Here is a 16,725-nt window from a genome sequence, read left to right on the forward strand (position 1 = left end):
AGACTGCCATGACACCATGAGAGTCTACAATGGGAACAAAGGAGAGTATTGTCTCAGTTTGGCATTTAGCATGGTTAGTTTATTAAACAACACTGTATAAATCATTAACAATAATTTTACATTTATGAGGAACTAACTAGATAATCATTATAATATATACAGTGAGTTACTATCTGGAAGGCAGAAGTTAAGGTCTGTATCTAAGAATGTCGATGAAGAAATATCAAATTTACTTCTCAGGACACTGTTATCTCCTGTAGAGAAATAAACCAATTCATTTCTGTATACAATCCAAAATTATAAGAAACGAACTTCTATGTACTTAGAATGTCGATCTGTAGGGAAATAAACCAATTCATTTTTGTATAGAGCCCAAAATGATAAGAAACGAACTTCTATGTATTTAGAATGTTGATGAAGAAGTATCAAATTTATTTATCTGGACTGTTGATAAGTTATTTAAAACTGTTATCTCCTGTAGAGAAATAAACCAATTCATTTTTGTATAGAGCCCAAAATTATAAGAAACGAACTTGTACTTTGAATGTTGATAAAGAAATATCAAATTTACTTATCGGGACTGCTGATAAGTTATTTAAAACTGTTATCTCCTCTAGAGAAATAAACCAATTCATTTCTGTATACAATCCAAAATTATAAGAAACGAACTTCTATGTACTTAGAATGTCGATGAAGAAATATCAAATTTACTTATCGGGACTTTGATAAGTCATTTAAAACTGTTATCTCCTGTAGAGAAATAAACCTTATTCATTTCTGTACACAGTCCAAAATGATAACAAACGAACTTCTATTGAACTGACCCTAATGTTCTACTTCCACCACCTGATCGACAGAGCATTTGTGAGAAGAAACTTACAATCACTCAACGAGAAGTTCTGTCCAATCAAGATCTTCCTTCAGTACAGACGCAAGATTTGCGTCCAGATCATCTACGCTTTTCGTCCTTGTGGAATCATTCACTTCAGCTTCACTTCCCTTAATATTTGTTTTCTTTTGTTTTATTTCATCTACACCAGAAACCTCATCTTCACTATCCACTCCAGAATCTTCTGTCTCCATTCTAGTTTCTTCTTCAGGTTCCTGTTTCACCATATTCTTCTTTTCTTCTTGTCTGAAAGAATATGGATACTATAATATTAAAAGAATAACCATAAGATTACATTTTATAGTCGTCAAAAGAAAAATATAATATTACATACAGTAAGTGTGATCTATAAAGCCCCAGACAAATCTCAACATGCCATCTTATGCTACTTATCACTTCTCGCAACAATGTTCTGTGGAATACATGGACTTTCAGCCCCAATATTACTCGTATGCGTCAAATCATGACTCAGTTTGCACAGAACTGTTGTTTCAAATAACCCCACAGGAACAAGTCACCAGTGCAATAAATTTAGTATACATAATAGTGTTCAATTTTCCTAATAGTACATTATGCAACGAGCCTATAATGGTAGTAATTAAGACGCGAGTATGTTTATGAAACGAGCGCAAGCGAGTTTCATAATTTTCATACAAGCGTCTTAATTACCATTATAGTCAAGTTTCAAACGACTACTTATGCTCGACCATAAGTTAATAAGTTATTAGTCACATCGAGTGCTTTTGCCAAAATTTCCGGTGGTGTAAGTTGCAGCTCGTCATCACTAGTGTTCGCCATTTTTACTTCGTCTAATCTCGCACTAGTTGTCTTTCGGTTGCATATCCGAGAATAATCGATACTTGCGCTTTCATATTGCTACAATGTTATTTTCTGATTGGTGGAACACCTGAACTTTAATGAATAGGTGTACTTTAATGATGTCCATTAAAGGGCTGCTACCAGGTGTATAATTACTACATTTCGGCATGGTCGAGCATAAAATATTATATTAAATGGAACTGAAATAAAGAACCTATAAGGACAATTTTTCTTGGTTTGGAATAGCTAGAGTGATCAGACGTCCTCTTTTGTCCGGACATGCCCTCCTTTTTAGGCAGTGGCGGTTCCTCTATATGAGCACAGGAGCACGTGAACACCTTAAAAACCAACAATAATCGTACATATTACTGTATTAATATTATTACATCTATTACTTTCCAATGTGTAATGACGTTCCTACATATTTCGTCTCGAGAGAATGTCCCGTTCGTGTGTCGTGTGTCTTTAAATCTCTATTGGACAGATTGACAGCAGTTCGCACAATTTTTCCGTAGCAGGGTGGAATAGCCTCAGGCGAGAATATTTTCTGGTTTGGTACAATGGTTACAATAGCTCTGGCTCGCACAGGTCTTAACGTGCTAGTGACAGAGAAACAGAGATGCTCCATCTCCCTTGGGTCTGGCATCCTGTTCCTTTCTTCCTCTTTCCTCGTTTTCTCTCTTTACTGTTACTTTTCAAAATACCCATATGCACGGGGGCTGATTCTGTTGTCTTTCGTTCAGCAAAGTAAGTAACACACGTGTGTAAAGTTGTGAGGGTGTTAAATTAAGAGAGGATTAAAATATTCCTCCGTAGCACAATGACATAAGAGCGATTAAGTACATTGGCTATGTTGGCAGTGGAAAAAAACTTGTTAACAACATTAGAGTTATTGATAAATTTGCATCTCTCAAAACTAGGCGCATGGAGTTTCTCTACAAATAAATCTAGATCTTCAACAACAGCAGTGTAGGTGAGTCCTATGAATTAATTTTACTCTACTCTTGTTTAATGGTTTTAATTTTGGTGTATATGCGTAGATTTGGTACATGCATATTAGAACTCGTTTATCTCTGACGTGTGACTCACCTATACGAGAATAGCCTATATCAGTGTGTTCATTACCAATATTTTTTTTTTGTGAACACCCATCCAAGAAAGGCACGAGCCGCCACTGTTTTTAGGCCTTTGTCCGGGGTCCGGGCGGATTTTTGAAAAACCAAGAAATGTCCTCCTTTTCGTAACTTGTATGCCTGATATTTTGAAATTATCTGAGTAGATGCCTTTTTCAAGTAATTTGCCTATAGATGGCAGCATTGACAGAATATACTCTTTGCCAACATCATAACTCTCTTTGGTCCTCCATGTTATGGTCATTGCTCAAAGGCAGCTAGTAAATCGAGAGATCCAGGTGCGAATGTAAATCCGTTTCTGCATTCTCGCCTCACAGTCTGTCCATTCTGTCCATTTTCAGTCCTCTTTAATATTTATTGTTCCCTTGACTTTCGTATGTAGCCAACTGTAAAATCATTATTATTAAGTTTTATCCTAATCATTTTGCAATGAAATACATAGATATTAACATACTCTTTTAAGTATCATATAAGCCTAAATTTGTATTGCAAATATTTTTAATAAAATACGATAGATATTGCTGTCCTCTTTTTCTAACAATGTCCTTTTTTGAAGCTTCGTGTCCTCTTTTTTTTTATCGATGTGAATCTGGTCACCCTAGGAATAGCCTATGAAATATGGACTAATATTGTGGGAAACTCAACCGAAGCTAAACATATTTTTATTTTGCAGAAAATAATAATAATAATAATAATAATAATAATAATAATAATAATAATAATAATAATAAATCCGTGGCGCTGCAGCCCGTGAAGGGCCTAGACCGACCAGCCGGCTGCTGACCTCACGCCCACATGCCGAAGCAGAGGCAGACGATCATCCAACCAGAATGGAGGTATCGTGTGGTTAGCACGATGATCCTCCCAGCCGTTATAGCTGGTATTTGCAACCGGATTTTGCTACCTATTGTAGCTCCCCAAGTGCATCACGATGCTGGGTGGGCACCGGTCCCATACACTGGCAGAAATTTCATGAGAAAATTTCTTTCTCCATGAGGGCTCGAAACAGCGCGCATTCCGTAATGCGAGTCCTAGGCGGGATGCCTTAGGCCGCGACGCCACGTTTTACAGAAAAAGGCGCTAAGAATAATTCGATGGTGTCCGGATAAAGGGGGTTAAGTCAGTTTTTGTGCAAATGGAGTTTTGATCCCCAAGTGAATACACAAGTTAAATTCTACAAGGGGGTGTGCAAAAAGCTAAAGAATACTAGCTAGCATTTGATATGTTTTGTGTGGAAAATTAGTTGCAATAAGGGTCTGAAGTTTAATTTTCATTTATCTCAAAACTAATGTTTATGACTTATCTCCCTTTATCCAAACACCATCGAACTTACTACAGAGGTGTATAAAAAGACATCATACAATAGTAATTTATAGTATAAGAGAGAGAAATTAGATTTTATGCAGAAGTGGAAAGTTTCGTCTTGGGTGATAATTTTCAAGTCATATGACTAATTGCATGTCATTGTCTGCATAACTCTTATTGAAAAATATTTCCCAATATATTCTCAACCTGTCTGCTTATTGAATAATGTTTCCCATTACTTTCTCAACTTTAGTGAATAATGTTTCCTGCTTGTGAATAATGTTTCCTAATATTTTTTGCTTATTGAATAATATTTCCCATTATTTTCTCAACTTGTCTGCTTATTGAATAATGTTTCCCAATATTTTCTGCTTATTGAATAATTTTTCCCAATATTTTCTCAACTTGTCTGCTTATTGAAAAATATTTCCCAATATATTCTCAACCTGTCTGCTTATTGAATAATGTTTCCCATTACTTTCTCAATTTTAGTGAATAATGTTTCCTGCTTAGTGAATAATGTTTCCCAATATTTTTTGCTTATTGAATAATATTTCCCATTATTTTCTCAACTTGTGTGCTTAGTGAATAATGTTTCCCAATATTTTTTGCTTATTGAATAATATTTCCCATTATTTTCTCAACTTGTCTGCTTATTGAATAATGTTTCCCAATATTTTCTGCTTATTGAATAATTTTTCCCAATATTTTCTCAACTTGTCTCCTTATTGAAAAATATTTCCCAATATATTCTCAACCTGTCTGCTTATTGAATAATGTTTCCCATTACTTTCTCAACTTTAGTGAATAATGTTTCCTGCTTAGTGAATAATGTTTCCCAATATTTTTTGCTTATTGAATAATGTTTCCCATTATTTTCTCAACCTGTTTGCTTATTGAATAATGTTTCCCAATATTTTCTCAACCAAGTCCCTATGAGTCACTTTACATACAATCACTTTCTATGGTGTTATAGGGTAAAATATGGAAATTTTGTGACAAAATACTTTCTTTCTATTGTTTTCAATGTAAATTATGACGTCATTTGTATTAACTAACAACAAATAACGTAATGTTCACCCAACAAATAGGTAGAACAGCACTTTTCTTTAACCTTCTCTCCCACCCAAATAATGACAGCTTGGGACAGATTGTGTGCTGTGAATGGGTTATAGAAAGCAGTAGAGAGGGGAGAAAACAAGTAGCGAGGAAGATGCTTTAAAAGCGACAGGGCTGCAACAGAACTCAAGAACAGCTGGGTAGACTGTATGTGCTAATAATATAGAAGACTTGTATACAAACAGTTCCATACTTTGCAAGAAATTTAAATTGTAAATTATTATGCATACTTCTGGGGATAGACACCCCCCCTCCCCAGTGGCGATTAAGGAAGAGACTCAAAAGAGAAATTTAACTATACATGACATGATAATTTCGTGAGATTCATGACTGAAGAAGGGCGCAGATTTATACGTAGAAAAAGTTAATATTTCTTTCGGTATATTTTATAAACAGAGAAGCTATGTCCCACTACCTTTTCAATGTAATTGTCGTCATTCAGTATTTTTCTTTGGTGCCATTAATGGCCTGAACAGTCTTAACCATCAATAATAAGTCACAACGCAGTTTACTCGATACATTCTCTAGTCCTTGTGACTCAGTTCTCTATTGTTAGATATGGAGTCTTGTGGACTACCTATCCACATAGGAAGATTGTAGAATAAAATGTGATCTTTTTTTTTTCTTTCTAAAAGTAATATGTCCCATTACGACGAAGTAAAGAGAAGAAACTAGAAGCACTAGAAATGTGGATATGAAGAAGAATGGAATGTGTGAAATGGACAAACAGAATAAGAAATGAAGCTGTATTGGAAAGAGTGGGTGAAGAAAGAATGATGCTAAAACTGAACAGGAAGAGAAAAAGAAATTGGCTGGGTCACTGGCTGAGAAGAAACAGCCTACCGAAGGATGCACTGGAAGGAATGGTGAACAGGAGAAGAGTTCGGGGCAGAAGAAGATATCAAATAATAGACGACATTAAGATGTATGGATCATATGCGGAGAAAAAGAGAAAGGCAGACAATAGGGAAGATTGGAGAATGCTGAGTTTGCAGTGAAAGACCTGTCCTTGGACAGAAAACAATGAATGAATATCTTTGGCCAGATTTGAACTTTTGAACCTTTAAACATGGCAAGAACAGCAACAAAATATAGGTTAACTATAAAAAATGGGAATAATGATTGGCATAGCTTATCTAAAAAAAAAAATAGTACTGAAAATTACATATTACTGAATTACAATTTTGATACACCTTTACGAAAGTTTCATCATCTCTTACAAGTCAATATTAGAATATAATTCACAGTAATCAAAGAGATATTTTACTTACTTCCTGCTAGTGGCCACAAAAGACTGTAGGAAAGGTCCACAAAGAAGGTTGATTGGTGGCATCGTGTGTGCAGGAGCCTTCAGCAGCTGTTGGATAAAGAAGGAAATCCGTAAATATAAACAAGTAAAAAGTAGCAGGTCCTTAGAAAACATCTGTTATTATAGTGATACCTCTATGTAACCTGCATCAAAGCATTATTAGGTCCTTGAAGTTCAAGCATTTGTACTTTATAGTTTAGTATTTAAGATGCCATTAAATATAGTGCTAAAATACGTACACTGCATGTTGCTTCATAAGTTTGCAATAAAATAATATACAATTTTTTGGAGAACTATAATAGAATGTTTGCATTGGCCTCCACGTTCCCCCGACCTCACTCCTTGTGACTTTTTTCTGTGGGGTTTTAAAACAACAAGTGTATCAGCCACCATTACCACCCACCATTGAGGATCTTCGTGTCCGCATCATAGAGGCCACTGCACTGGTGGATGGTAGGAAATTGACTACAGACTTGTGTGTCGTGTGACACAAGGAGCTCACATTGAGCACATGTGACTTACTTACGGTTGTGAACCAAATGTTTCTCTTTCTGTTTCATGTTTTCCAGTGAAAAAATTGTTGGAGTTTCTGTTTCTGTTGATACCAATTTCATGTTTTCTAATTTTTGCTGATTTAAGAGTAGCACATGTGATTTAACTGAATGTCTAACAAAAAATATTTGAGTTTCTCTTTCCATTGATACCAGTATCATGTTTCTAAGTGTCTCCTAACGATAGTTATTCAAGTTTGTAATCGGAAAGATCATTTATAGTAACACTGTACAGTAGGTCATGGACAGATTTTTTTAAACATCAGCACTAATAATCAAAGTAATAGCATTCTGTTTCTCTGATAAGTGCTACACTACAGAAGGCTACGAAATGTGCGACAAAGCAACTTTATTTCACGTTGTTCAGAAAAAGCCTGCTTTTAAACCTCTACTTTTTGTTACGGTAGTAAATAAAATAAAATATGTATTCCTTCTTAAGGTATATGTACACCTTTACATACAAAAAAATTTTGATTTGTATAATTTTGCTCTGTAAAATTGTTATACAATTGAGAATGGTACCAGAAAGAGAATGAAGTGAACAGATCCCTTGAAATTATGTCTAAATTATTTTTAAAAATTATTTTGTTTATAATTTTGACATGCAACTTGAAACATGATAGCTCATGCAGTTTTTAAGATAGAACCACAGTTTTTTCACGGTTTAGCTAAAACTATTCTTTAGTGCCTGACATAGACCTACTTTTTATTTTTATTTACTTTAATTAAATATTACCATATATGTAACTTACAATAATATTTTATGTTGCATAAATCGAGTAAAAATCCATAGATAATTATTAATTACATTAATGTTCTTTTACTCATTGTCAGGCACTGGGAGACATTTCAAGCTTCACCAATATTTTCTTGGTATCTCCATATTTGGCTGAGATATCATGTTTGAAAGAATTAAATATTCTAAAATTACTATTTACAGGAAATGAGCCACAAACTTTCAGAACCTAGAAGACTCCATTATCATATGTCACCCCTTAAGCAGCTTCATGTCGGTCCAGTTTCAGCTTCTTTCTGCCTCTCAAATACCTCCGCCTTGTTTTAACTTCAGGTGTTGAATGTTTTTTTTTTTTTGGCATTTTTGTCCCTATTTCCATTGATGCAACACATCCTGCGATGGTGTTTGTCCCAGGGTTTATGCCCATCCTCCTCAGAATTGTAATTTCTACTTTTGGACTCTTATTAAAATGACGTACATCATTGACACACAAATTTACAGTTTTATGACTAACAGTAAAAGATTATAAATTACTTCATTATGTAAAAAAAGTCGTGAATGTCAGGAGAAAATCCACAAACGATTAGGGAAAATGCGGAAATTGTAGTTGAGGCAAGTAAAGAGATAGGGTTGGAAGTGAATCCCGAAAAGACTAAGTATATGATCATGTCTCGTGACCAGAATATTGTACGAAATGGAACTAAAAAAATTGGAGATTTATCCTTCGAAGAGGTGGAAAAATTCAAATATCTTGGAGCAACAGTAACTAATATAAATGACACTCGGGAGGAAATTAAACGCAGACTAAATATGGGAAATGCCTGTTATTATTCGGTTGAGAAGCTTTTGTCATCTAGTCTTTTGTCAAAAAGTCTAAAAGTTAGAATTTATAAAACAGTTATATTACCGGTTGTTCTTTATGGTTGTGAAACTTGGACTCTCACTTCGAGAGAGGAACAGAGATTAAGAGTGTTTGAGAATAAGGTTCTTAGAAAAATATTTGGGGCTAAGAGGGATGAAGTTACAGGAAAATGGAGAAAGTTACACAACGCAGAGCTGCACGCATTGTATAGTTCACCTGACATAATTAGGAACATGAAATCCAGACGTTTGAGATGGGCAGGACATGTAGCACGTATGGGCGAATCCAGAAATGCATATAGAGTATTAGTTGGGAGGCCGGAGGGAAAAAGACCTTTGGGGAGGCCGAGACGTATATGGGAAGATAATATTAAAATGGATTTGAGGGAGGTGGGATATGATGTTAGAGACTGGATTAATCTTGCTCAGGATAGGGACCAATAGCGGGCTTATGTGAGGGCGGCAATGAACCTCCGGGTTCCTTAAAAGCCAGTAAGTATGTAAAAAAGTTTTTTCGATCTAATGATTATGCCCAGATATCTATGCATCTATTTCGGGACTAGAAAGAAGTTTATTTTACAAGCAATGCTGGACGAGGGGATTGACTTCTACGAAGATCACTCCAAAACTAAGTGACCGTGGCTGATGACGCAGCATTTTGGAAAATGGGACTTATCTGAAAAACCATAAGGCATAAATCGAAAATTCTTATATCAAATTAAAGGGGAGAAAATTCTCTATTAAAATAGTTATAGGCCTCTTTTGAAAATTCGAATTTTTCATCATTTTTTGCGTTTTGTGGGTGTACATATACCTTAAGTGCACAAGTTGAGATATAGCGCAGAACGCAAAATCGGCCGGTTCCCGGCTACGTCATCATTTGATACGAGCACAATGTAACCGATTTTGTTATGCAAAATACTTTGACGACGCGTTTTAACATGAGAAAGAGCGCTCTGCGGATTACAAAGTTGGACACGAGGGAGATACGGAACGTTATTGCAAACTTCGCGAGTTGCTGCGACCACACAATGATATCGGTGGGGACGCTACCGCGGGCCAAATAGTTTTAAGATATCTATGTTTTGCTCACAGTCTGGAACATCAGTCGATGTTCGTATTGTGGTTCCCAGACGCACTTTTAATTCCCAGTCCTAGTTCGGCAAAGTTATTCGTAACACAACGACGAATGTATGCGACGCGCAGATGTCTGTATATAAACGCGCAATGACGATAGCAAGAGAAGAGCGAGTGGCCGGATGATGAACATGCATTAAAGGTAAGCGTTCACTACATCGTATCGCACTCATCGGACGAATCGCACGGATCGGAAAAAGACTATCTTTGCTGTAATTGTTATGTAACCGTGTTCACTACATCGTATCGGACGAATCGCACGGATCGGAAAAAGACTATCTTTGCTGTAATTGTTATGTAACCGCGTTCACTACATCGTATCGCACGCATTGCCTCTCGGCAAATCCGTCCATGTTTCTCGGATGAGCAACTTTTCCGATGCGTGCGATCATGGCCTTCTTTAATAAATCATTTTAATTGGTCAACTGTTACTATTATGTTGTGCCATGTTCAGTGTCGCGCCAAAATGGCAGATGGAAAACATATAATTTGAGGAGTTCCCATTATAGTAATCAAGTCATTTCTTACATATATATTATGTAACCAATATTTATTTCGTTTCTTCCTCTTCAATTAAGACGCATGAAGCAATTACAAATTCTTATTCGCTAACTATCATAATTAATAGACCTAACCTCAACTCCTCTGTTTTCAGCAATGTCAATATAGTACGACGTCATGTTTCAAACAGCTGATAGGGGAATCCGATGAGGCGATGAGGTGGAGCCGTTACAGTGAACGCACTGCACTTAAAATATCCGTTGCGTGCGATTCGTACGAGGAGTGCGATACGATGTAGTGAACGCTTACCTTAACAGCTTATACACCGTGTCCCAAAATTATTGTTCTGATTTCACAATACTTTCTTTGCAACCATTCATGTTACAGCAACACAATAAGTGTCAACAGAAGGTAATCTCTCCAAGTTTCCTTTGTTTCCTTACAAATTAATGTCGTGCAATGTTCGAACGTGAGGGGGCATATCAAGATATTACAAACTTCGCCCTACTCCATAGGCATCCAGCAATATGTAGAAGTGGAGCATGTATAATTCTCAATTGTCAGTTACCGTGAGTACCGGCTGCAGTGGCAGCGATGAAATTTGCACCTATGACGTCATGCTCTGTCAAAAGAACTTTTTCGTCCTTCAAATGTATTTTGACAGACAATAGAAAAAACTTCTCAGTCGAGAATCTTGAAAAGTATTTGGTCATATATTGCAACCAGTAACAGAACCAGTAAATAATGTTTTGTTTGTTTGTTACTTTTTAAAATTAATTCTTGATCAAGTTTCAACAAATTTAATTCAAAAGTTGTGTGCTGTACCTTTTATCTATTGAAAATGGAAATTTATGTAGTTATATCAAGGCAAATTATATTAGATAAAATGTTAATTGTTACAATAATTTATTCAAACTACAAATAATGTTAAAGGGGAAGGAGCAAAAATTTCGAATCTTATAAATTTTGATAAATAGTTTGGTTTTTTAAAAGACCAGTTTCGTGGTCCATGTTGACTTAGTAAATATATCGTATATTTATTTTTTAAGAATAACCGTAAGAATACATTTTTAAAGATCGGCAGTTTTTTGCGATCTCTTTCACAGGTTGGACATAAAACCTAAAAAAACTTATTTCACCTATTCCAGAAACCTAAAATGGTCTTTTTAAAAACCTAAAAATCCGGTCCCTACTCATTACTGTGCGCGACTCCGCAAGATATGTGCCTGACTCCTTATGCAGGTAAAGCATAAAGGCGCAGGGAGGGGAGGAATTAAGGAGAAAGGCACCGAACGTATTTGAAGATGGGGAAAAGATGCTTCGCTTCTACGTGTTGCTGGATGCCTAAGTAGTAGGGCGAAGTTTGTAGTATTTTGATATCTTCTCTCATGTTCGACCATTGCACGATACTAGACGGCACTATCCGTCATCATCTAACAGGTCTGAAACATCGGCTCCAAACCAATACAATACAGAGAATAAAATGTGTGCGTCTTTCATAAACACTTTTACCATTACGATTATGATGTGCTCTAAATCACACAACGAGCAAAACGCGCTTTGCCAGTCTTATTGAACTGAACTGTGACGATCAATCAGTCAAGGCCTCCTGTATTGGTAAAAAGCAATCAAGAGCGCCCGCCGTCCTTTGCACCGCCATGAACTCGTAATTAGCTTCGTGGCGGCCATGGAAGTAATTACCAATCAATCAGACACATGACCGCCGAAACAACCAAACATTCAACCTGCTTCATTCAGCAATTCGCTAACAAGAAATACACCGGTTATATATTACCTTTACAAAAAATTGCTAAGTGCATAACTTTACCACAGTCTAGTATATACAGTCACGAGCTTGAGTTTATGAGGGTACTAGGAACATTAGACTGTACAGGTACTATTTTGCATTGTTTGTAATGAGGCGATAGTAGCGATCCTAGTGGTTAGCAACTATCTATGGACGCATATTTACTACATATTGAGCTTCGTGACTGTATATACTAGACTGTGACTTTACTATGCTGCATATCTTATTCAGAATTACGTGTGATTGCGATCACCTGTCGACAGGTGCATAGCTTTACTATGTTGCATATTATCTTTATGTAGAATAAATTATGTACAGTATTACGTGTGGATGGTACGAGACGCGAAACAAGGAAAATGCAAAGAGAAAAGGAGAAATATGAGAACAAAGGAGAATGCAAGAACAGAAAAACAAGGAGAACAAGTGGAAGGGATGGAGAACACAAGGGAAAACATGGGAATACAAGAACAAGGGGAAGATATAGAGAACACAAGGGGAACCATGGGGATAGAGAACACAAGGGAAACCATGGGAATACGAGAACAAGGGGAAGATATAGAGAACACAAGAAAACCATGGGAATACGAAAACAAGGGGAAAACATAGAGAACACAAGGGAAACCATGGGAATACCAGAACAAGGGGAAGACATAGAGAACACAAGAAAACCATGGGAATATGAGAACAAGAGGAAGATATAGAGAACACAAGGAAAACCATGGGAATACGAGAACAAGGAGAAGACATGGAGAACACAAGGGGAACCATGGCAATACGAGAACAAGGGGAAGATATAGAGAACACAAGGGGAACCATGGGAATAGAGAACACAAGGGAAACCATGGGAATACGAGAACAAGGGGAAGATATAGAGAACACAAGAAAACCATGGGAATACGAAAACAAGGGGAAGACATAGAGAACACAAGGGAAACCATGGGAATACCAGAACGAGGGGAAGACATAGAGAACACAAGAAAACTATGGGAATACGAGAACAAGGGAAGGTATAGAGAACACAACGAGAACCATGGGAATACGAGAACAAGGGAAAGATATAGAGAACACAAGAAAACCATGGGAATACGAGAACAAGGGGAAGACATAGAGAACACAAGGGGAACCATGGGAATACGAGAACAAGGGGAAGACATAGAGAACACAAGGGAAACCATGGGCATACGAGAACAAGGGGAAGATATAGCGAACACAAGGGGAACCATGGGAATACGACAACAAGGGGAAGATATAGGGAACAGAAGGGGAACCATGGGAATACGAGAACAAGGGGCAGACATAGAGAACACAAGGGAAACCATGGGAATACGAGAACAAGGGGAAGATATAGAGAACACAAGGGGAACCATGGGAATACGAGAACAAGGGAAGATATAGAGAACACAAGGGAAACCATGGGAATACGAGAACAAAGGGAAGATATAGGGAACACAAGGGAAACCATGGGAATACGAGAACAAGGGGAAGATATAGCGAACACAAGGGGAACCATGGGAATACGAGAACAAGGGGAAGATATAGGGAACACAAGGGAAACCATGGGAATACGAGAACAAGGGAAGATATAGCGAACACAAGGGGAACCATGGGAATACGAGAACAAGGGGAAGACATAGAGAACACAAGGGGAACCATGGGAATACGAGAACAAGGGTAGATATAGAGAACACAAGGGGAACCATGAGAATACGAGAACAAGGGAAGATATAGAGAACACAAGGGAAACCATGGGAATACGAGAACAAGAGAAGATATAGAGAACACAAGAGAAACCATGGGAATACGAGAACAAGGGAAGATATAGAGAACACAAGGGAAACCACGGGAATACGAGAACAAGGGGAAGATATAGCGAACACAAGGGGAACCATGGGAATACGAGAACAAGGGGAAGATATAGAGAACACAAGGGGAACCATGGGAATACGAGAACAAGGGGAAGACATAGAGAACACAAGGGAAACCATGGGAATACGAGAACAAGGGGAAGATATAGGGAACACAAGGGGAACCATGGGAATACGAGACAAGGGGAAGATATAGCGAACACAAGGGGAACCATGGGAATACGAGAACAAGGGGAAGATATAGGGAACACAAGGGGAACAATGGGAATACGAGAACAAGGGGAAGATATAACGAACACAAGGGAAACCATGGGAATACGAGAACAAGGGGAAGATATAGGGAACACAAGGGAAACCATGGGAATACGAGAACAAGGGGAAGATATAGCGAACACAAGGGAAACCATGGGAATACGAGAACAAGGGGAAGATATAGCGAACACAAGGGAAACCATGGGAATACGAGAACAAGGGGAAGATATAGCGAACACAAGGGGAACCATGGGAATACGAGAACAAGGGAAGATATAGGGAACACAAGGGAAATCATGGGAATACGAGAACAAGGGGAAGATATAGGAAACACAAGGGAAACCATGGGAATACGAGAACAAGGGGAAGATATAGCGAACACAAGGGGAACCATGGGAATAAGAGACAAGGGGAAGATATAGCGAACACAAGGGGAAATCATGGGAATACGAGACAAGGGGAAGATATAGCGAACACAAGGGGAACCATGGGAATACGAGAACAAGGGAAGATATAGGGAACACAAGGGAAACCATGGGAATACGAGAACAAGGGGAAGATATAGGAACACAAGGGAAACACATGGGAATACGAGAACAAGGGGAAGATATAGCGAACACAAGGGGAACCATGGGAATACGAGACAAGGGGAAGATATAGCGAACACAAGGGGAACCATGGGAATACGAGAACAAGGGAAGATATAGGGAACACAAGGGAAATCATGGGAATACGAGAACAAGGGGAAGATATAGCGAACACAAGGGAAACCATGGGAATACGAGAACAAGGGGAAGATATAGGGAACACAAGGGAAACCATGGGAATACGAGAACAAAGGGAAGATATAGGGAACACAAGGAAACCATAGGAATACGAGAACAAGGGGAAGATATAGGGAACACAAGGGAAACCATGGGAATACGAGAACAAGGGAAGATATAGCGAACACAAGGGGAACCATGGGAATACGAGAACAAGGGGAAGACATAGAGAACACAAGGGGAACCATGGGAATACGAGAACAAGGGAAGATATAGGGAACACAAGGGAAACCATGGGAATACGAGAACAAGAGAAGATATAGCGAACACAAGGGAAACCATGGGAATACGAGAACAAGGGGAAGATATAGTGAACACAAGGGAAACCATGGGAATACGAGAACAAGGGAAGATATAGGGAACACAAGGGAAATCATGGGAATACGAGAACAAGGGGAAGATATAGCGAACACAAGGGAAACCATGGGAATACGAGAACAAGGGGAAGATATAGGGAACACAAGGGAAACCATGGGAATACGAGAACAAAGGGAAGATATAGGGAACACAAGGGAAACCATGGGAATACGAGAACAAGGGAAAGATATAGCGAACACAAGGGGAACCATGGGAATACGAGAACAAGGGGAAGACATAGAGAACACAAGGGGAACCATGGGAATACGGGAATAAGAGGAAGACATGGAAAACACAAAGAGAACCATGGGAATGCGAGAATAAGAGGAAGACATGGAAAACACAAAGAGAACCATGGGAATGCGAGAATAAGAGGAAGACATGGAAAACACAAAGAGAACCATGGGAATGCGAGAATAAGAGGAAGACATGGAAAACACAAGGAGAACCATGGGAATATGAGGACAAGAGGAAGACATGGAAAACACAAGGAGAACCATGGGAATATGAGGACAAGGTGAACCATGGGAATACGAGAATAAGAGGAAGACATGGAAAACACAAGGAGAACCATGGGGATGAGGACAAGGGGAACCATGGGAATACGAGATTAAGAGGAAGACATGGAAAACACAAGGAGAACCATGGGAATATGAGAACAAGGGGAACCATGGGAATGCGTGAACAAGGGAAAGGCATGGAACACAAGGAAAGCATGGGGATACAAGAACAAGAGGAAGAAACGGAGAACACACGAGGAACCATGGGAATACGAGAACAAGGGAAGATATAGGGAACACAATGGGAACCATGGGAATACGAGAACAAGGGTAGATATAGAGAACACAAGGGGAACCATGGGAATACGAGAACAAGGGAAGATATAGAGAACACAAGGGAAACCATGGGAATACGAGAACAAAGGAAGATATAGAGAACACAAGGGAAACGATGGGAATACGAGAACAAGGGAAGATATAGAGAACACAAGGGGGACCATGGGAATACGAGAACAAGGGAAGATATGGAGAACACAAGGGAAACCACGGGAATACGAGAACAAGGGGAAGATATAGCGAACACAAGGGGAACCATGGGAATACGAGAACAAGGGGAAGATATAGAGAACACAAGGGGAACCATGGGAATACGAGAACAAGGGGAAGACATAGAGAACACAAGGGAAACCATGGGAATACGAGAACAAGGGTAAGATATAGGGAACACAAGGGGAACCATGTGAATACGAGACAAGGGGAA

The 16,725-nt window shown here is 38.3% G+C and overlaps 1 protein-coding gene across 1 annotated transcript in view; it reads right to left on the minus strand.

Moving 5' to 3' along the window:
* Positions 1-203: 203 nt before the first annotated feature.
* l(2)05287 (WD repeat-containing protein l(2)05287) overlaps positions 204-16,725 on the minus strand; it is a 154,843-nt gene continuing 138,321 nt past the window's right edge. Inside the window, exons 14-15 of the mRNA XM_069827821.1 lie at positions 6,537-6,622; positions 204-1,135 (exon numbers count right to left, since the gene is read on the minus strand). Of these exons, the coding sequence (XP_069683922.1) occupies positions 883-1,135; positions 6,537-6,622 (339 nt within the window). The 3' untranslated portion in view covers positions 204-882. The remainder of the gene's footprint in view (positions 1,136-6,536; positions 6,623-16,725) is intronic.

This window comes from Periplaneta americana, chromosome 6 (assembly GCF_040183065.1).
Source record: "Periplaneta americana isolate PAMFEO1 chromosome 6, P.americana_PAMFEO1_priV1, whole genome shotgun sequence".
NCBI classification, from domain to species: Eukaryota; Metazoa; Arthropoda; class Insecta; order Blattodea; family Blattidae; genus Periplaneta; species Periplaneta americana.